This window comes from Piliocolobus tephrosceles, chromosome 14 (genome assembly GCF_002776525.5).
Source record: "Piliocolobus tephrosceles isolate RC106 chromosome 14, ASM277652v3, whole genome shotgun sequence".
In the NCBI taxonomy this organism is placed as follows: Eukaryota; Metazoa; Chordata; class Mammalia; order Primates; family Cercopithecidae; genus Piliocolobus; species Piliocolobus tephrosceles.
The window spans coordinates 45,169,903-45,175,902 of record NC_045447.1 but is presented as its reverse complement, the minus strand read 5'-3'; the positions used below and the strand labels follow the sequence as shown (position 1 = coordinate 45,175,902).

General features: G+C 45.0%; 1 protein-coding gene across 3 annotated transcripts in view; it reads left to right on the top strand.

Annotated features, from left to right (window-relative positions):
* UNC13B (unc-13 homolog B) overlaps positions 1-6,000 on the top strand; it is a 247,593-nt gene that overhangs the window by 89,271 nt on the left and 152,322 nt on the right. For all 3 annotated transcript variants that reach the window (XM_023203253.2, XM_031933996.1, XM_023203254.2), the window contains exon 7: positions 5,451-5,508. In XM_023203253.2, the coding sequence (XP_023059021.1) occupies positions 5,451-5,508 (58 nt within the window). The remainder of the gene's footprint in view (positions 1-5,450; positions 5,509-6,000) is intronic.

The following is a 6,000-nucleotide window of genomic DNA, read 5'->3' as shown; positions in this document are numbered from 1 at the left end:
TTAGTATCTTCAAACAGACCCACCAGGTACGCTTCGCTAGCCTCCTGCAGCGCACCAATGGCCGCGCTCTGAAACCTCAGGTCGGTTTTGAAATCCTGAGCGATCTCCCTCACCAACCTCTGGAAGGGCAGCTTCCGGATGAGCAGCTCGGTCGACTTCTGATAACGACGAATCTCTCGAAGCGCCACGGTCCCGGGCCTGTAGCGATGAGGCTTCTTCACCCCGCCGGTAGAGGGAGCGCTTTTCCTGGCGGCTTTTGTGGCCAGTTGTTTGCGGGGGGCTTTCCCACCGGTGGATTTACGAGCAGTCTGCTTGGTTCGGGCCATTTTCTTTCACCCAACGCCCAAGTTTTAGGCCACTTCTCCGACCGCCGCGCCGCTTCCGCTGCCCGAAGAAAAGCCGCAATCGCCGAGCCAAGAACCGACACAAGCCCAACGAACGACCAAACCGCTCTGCGCTCTCATTGGTTTCAAAGAACATCTTTATTTCTGCTTTCATTTCGTTATGTACCCAGTAGTCATTCAGGAGCAGGTTGTTCAGTTTCCATGTAGTTGAGCGGTTTTGATTGAGTTTCTTAGTCCTGAGTTCTCGTTTGATTGCACTGTGGTCAGAGAGACAGTTTGTTATAATTTCTGTTCTTTTACATTTGCTGAGGAGTGCTTTACTTCCAATTATGTGGTCAATTTTGGAATAAGTGTGATGTGGTGCTGAGAAGAATGTATATTCTGTTGACTTGGGGTGGAGAGTTCTATAGATGTCTATTAGGTCCGCTTGGTGCAGAGATGAGTTCAATTCCTGGATATCCTTGTTAACTTTCTGTCTCGTTGATCTGTCTAATGTTGACAGTGGAGTGTTGAAGTCTCCCATTATTATTGTATGGGAGTCTAAGTCTCTTTGCAAGTCTCTAAGGACTTGCTTTATGAATCTGGGTGCTCCTGTATTGGGTGCATATATATTTAGGATAGTTAGCTCTTCCTGTTGAATTGATCCCTTTACCATTATGTAATGGCCTTCTTTGTCTCTTTTGATCTTTGATGGTTTAAAGTCTGTTTTATCAGAGACTAGGATTGCAACCCCTGCTTTTTTTTGTTCTCCATTTGCTTGGTAGATCTTCCTCCATCCCTTTATTTTGAGCCTATGTATGTCTCTGCATGTGAGATGGGTCTCCTGAATACAGCAGACTGATGGGTCTTGACTCTTTATCCAGTTTGCCAGTCTGTGTCTTTTAATTGGAGCATTTAGTCCATTTACATTTAAGGTTAATATTGTTATGTGTGAACTTGATCCTGCCATTATGGTATTAACTGGTTATTTTGCTCGTTAGTTGATGCAGTTTCTTCCTAGCCTCGATGTTCTTTACATTTTGGCATGTATTTGCAATGGCTGGTACCGTTTGTTCCTTTCCATGTTTAGGGCTTCCTTCAGGGTCTCTTGTAAGGCAGGCCTGGTGGTGACAAAATCTCTAAGCATTTGCTTATCTGTAAAGAATTTTATTTCTCCTTCACTTATGAAACTTAGTTTGGCTGGATATGAAATTCTGGGTTTAAAATTCTTTTCTTTAAGAACGTTGAATATTGGCCCCCACTCTCTTCTGGCTTGTAGAGTTTCTGCCGAGAGATCTGCTGTCAGTCTGATGGGCTTCCCTTTGTGGGTAACCCGACCTTTCTCTCTGGCTGCCCTTAAGATTTTTTCCTTCATTTCAACTTTGGTGAATCTGGCCATTATGTGTCTTGGAGTTGCTCTTCTGGAGGAGTATCTTTGTGGCGTTCTCTGTATTTCCTGAATTTGAATGTTGGCCTGGCCTGCTAGGTTGGGGAAGTTCTCCTGGATGATATCCTGTAGAGTGTTTTCCAATTTGGTTCCATTTTCCCCCTCACTTTCAGGCACCCCAATCAGACGTAGATTTGGTCTTTTGACATAATCCCATACTTCTTGCAGGCTTTGTTCATTTCTTTTTCTTCTTTTTTCTTTTGGTTTCTCTTCTCGCTTCATTTCATTCATTTGATCCTCCATCGCTGATACTCTTTCTTCCAGTTGATCGAGTCGGTTACTGAAGCTTGTGCATTTGTCACGTATTTCTCGTGTCATGGTTTTCATCTCTGTCATTTCGTTTATGACCTTCTCTGCATTAATTAGTCTAGCTGTCAATTCTTCCACTCTTTTTTCAAGATTTTTAGTTTCTTTGCGCTGGGTACGTAATTCCTCCTTTAGCTCTGAGAGGTTTGATGGACTGAAGCCTTCTTCTCTCATCTCATCAAAATCATTCTCTGACCAGCTTTGATCCGTTGCTGGCGATGGGCTGTGCTCCTTTGCAGGAGGAGATGCGCTCTTATTTTTTGAATTTCCAGCTTTTCTGCCCTGCTTTTTCCCCATCTTTGTGGTTTTATCTGTCTCTGGTCTTTGATGATGGTGACGTACTGATGGGGTTTTGGTATAGGTGTCCTTCCTGTTTGATAGTTTTCCTTCTGACAGTCAGGACCCTCAGCTATAGGTCTGTTGGAGATTGCTTGAGGTCCACTCCAGACCCTGTTTGCCTGGGTATCAGCAGCAGAGGTTGCAGAAGATAGAATATTGCTGAACAGCGAGTGCACCTGTCTGATTCTTGCTTTGGAAGCTTCCTCTCAGGGGTGTACTCCACCCTGTGAGGTGTGGGGTGTCAGACTGCCCCTAGTGGGGGATGTCTCCCAGTTAGGCTACTCAGGGGTCAGGGACCCACTTGAGCAGGCAGACTGCCCCTTCTCAGATCTCAACCTCCGTGTTGGGAGATCCACTGCTCTCTTCAAAGCTGTCAGACAGAGTCGTTCGCGTCTGCACAGGCTTCTGCTCCTTTAGCTGAGCCCTGTCCCCAGAGGCGGAGTCTACAGAGACAGGCAGGTTTCCTTGAGCTGCTATGAGCTCCACCCAGTTCGAGCTTCCCAGCGGCTTTATTTACCTACTTAAGCCTCAGCAATGGCGGGCGCCCCTCCCCCAGCCTGGCTGCTGCCTTGCGGTTAGATTGCGGCAGACTGCTGTGTTAGCAAGGAGGGAGGCTCCGTGGGCGTGGGACCCTCCCGGCCAGGTGTGGGATATAATCTCCGGTGTGCTGGTGTTACAGCGCAGTATTGGGGTGGGAGTTACCCGATTTTCCAGGTGTTGTGTGTCTCAGTTCCCCTGGCTAGGAAAAGGGACTCCCTTCCCCCTCGCGCTTCCCAGGTGAGGCGGCGCCTCGCCCTGCTTCAGCTCTCGCTGGTCAGGCTGCAGCAGCTGACCCTCACGGATTGTCAGGCACTCCCGAGTGAGATAACCCCAGTGCCTCAGTTGAAAATGCAGAAATCACCGGTCTTCTGTGTCGCTCGCGCTGGGAGATGGAGACTGAAGCTGTTCCTATGCCATCTTGCTCCGCCCCTGAATTCTTCTTAATATTTAAAATTTTGGGATTCCTCATGGTTATGTCTATGTACTGTTTATAAAAATCATAATTATTTGTAGTGGCTATTATTTATAACCAAGTCCTTTTGTTACTTTGGAGTGGATGTTTGACCTTCGAGATGTTTTGAACTTGGCTGGGCGGATCACCTGAGGTCAGGAGTTCAAAACCAGTCTGGCCAACATGGTGAAACCACATCTCTACTAAAAATACAAAAATTAGCCATGTGTGGTGGCTCACGCCTGTAATCCCAGCTATTCGGGAGGCTGAGGCACGAGAATTGCTCGGGAGGCGAAGGTTGCAGTGAGCCGAAATAACTCCACAGTGCTCCAGCCTGGGCGAAGGAGCGAGAATCTGTCTAAAAAAAGATGTTTTGAACATTTTTGTTATTGGCAGTTTTGCTAGTGCTATCATATTGTTTACACTGTGCTTGACTTTTCTTATTCTCCATGGAAATTAGTAATAATAGTATCTACCTCTGACATTTGTACCATACTTTATTGCTTATAAAGTGTATTTATATACAAAAAGTGTTTTGTATTTTGGATCCCAACCATTTGAAATGCTCTTAACTACTGATACTCATAATGTTTTGTACAACACCATTAACTTTTGTCTGGATTGTTGCAATAATTACTCTATTTCCCCTAGTGTTCCCTAAAGTTCATCTCATACAGCAGCCAGATCTTTTAAAAGTGTAATCAAACCATAATCCTCTCATGCTTAAAACCCAAAAGGGCTTCTCAGCACACTAGAAAAGTTCGAATTCTTACCATGATTTACAAATTCTGTTTTCCCAGTGCCTAGAACAAGGCTTTGTACATAGTGGATACTCAATATTTGTTGAGTTAATAAGTAACTCATTCATTGGCAGTTTTAGATAAGCTCTGACTTGCCTCGGATCTCATAGCTTATGAATAAGTGACCAGGTCAGGATGAGATCTCCAAATCTCATGTTTGCAAGTTGCTGGCCAAGATACATTTTTCTTTTCTTTTTTTTTTCTGGGACAGAGTCTTGCTCTTATTGCCCAGGCTGGAGTGCAATGGCACAATCTCGGCTCACCGCAACCTCCGCCTCCCAGGTTCAAGCGATTCTTCTGCCTCAGCCTCCCTAGTAGCTGGGATTACAGGCGTGTGCCACCACGCCCGGCTAATTTTGTATTTTTAGTAGAGATGGGGTTTTGCCATGTTGGTCAGGCTGGTCTCAAACTCCTGACCTCAGGTGATCCACCTGCCTTGGCCTCCCAAAGTGCTGGTATTACAGGCATGAGCCACTGTGCCCGGCCAAAGATATACTTTTCTAATTCTCCAATGGACTCTGAACCAGACTGTCCTCACTGTCTTCCAGACTCTGTTGATTTGTTTGTGCCTTTCTCTTTCTGTTTTGCCTTCTAAATCGGGCCCATCCTCAAGATTTGGACATAATTCTTTTCCTTTTGTGGAACGTTTTCTTATGTCTTCAGTACCGTGTACTTGTTTTTGTGGTGGTCATGGTGAGTGGGATGGCAGAGGTTACAGTGCTAGTGGGAGAGAAACTCTTGTAGATACCAGATATTGCACCACATGCTTAGGTAAGCAGTTCCACTTATTTCCCATGTGACCTTATGAGCAAAGAAGCACTATTACTTAAAAATGAGAAAATAACCCCAGATAGGTTGTCACTTGCATCACCTGAATAGGGAAATCTCCTAAACATTAGCTCTAGGAAAACTCAGAGGACTGTGAAATATTCTAAGGATTCTAAGACCAAACCTTCTACAGCTGCCTGGCAGAGCTGAGTGGGTGCCCAGGTGCCCTTGGTCAGGACAGTTCTTCATTATCCTGCTGTATTTAGCCTGTCTCACTTGGCCAGGGCCATAACCGATAGTCTGGCCTCTATGTCAGGATCACACAGAGAAAATAGGAGCAGGATGTTCTGTTTCTGTTCAATAAAAATTTTGTCTGCAAACACTAAACTTTTTTATAGGTAGCTGTGATTTTTTCCCTCTCTTTACTTGGGCTTCTGATTGTATTTATTTATTTATTTTCTCCTTTCTGCTTCTAGTATTCTAGTCAAGAAGAAAGCCAGAGGAAGCCATTGCCCACTGCTGCCGCCCAGTGTTGTAAGTGAGAAACTTGTCTTCGAATCTCTTAATTGTAGCTTTCTGTTGCTTCTCCGAATATGGGTTATTCTGAGCTGGGGAGGGTGGGGATGTCATGTGTGTAAGCAGAAGATATTCCTGAAGCACATCTGTTCAGGTGCCTTCCTCTGATGGCTATCTGTCTTGTAGCTTTAGGGAGAAGTTTTTTGGTTTTGTTTGGCTATAGGCAGGGGAGTAGGGCTCATCTTTTTTTCTACATTTGCTAGCTTCTACCCCTGAAGGAATGATTTGACCCCCTCTATCCCTGTTTACCTGTTATTATTCTTTAAGGCTCAGCTTAAATATCATCACTCTGGGTAATCTTTGTGCTGTTTTCTGCTTCCCCTAAGTCTAACTTAGGTCTCTCCTATGTGCTTCCACTGTTCCATGTGCACATCCATCATATGACATATGTATGTTTCTTTGACATGAACACCAAGTTTTAAAAGACACAGACATTGTTCCATTTTCTGT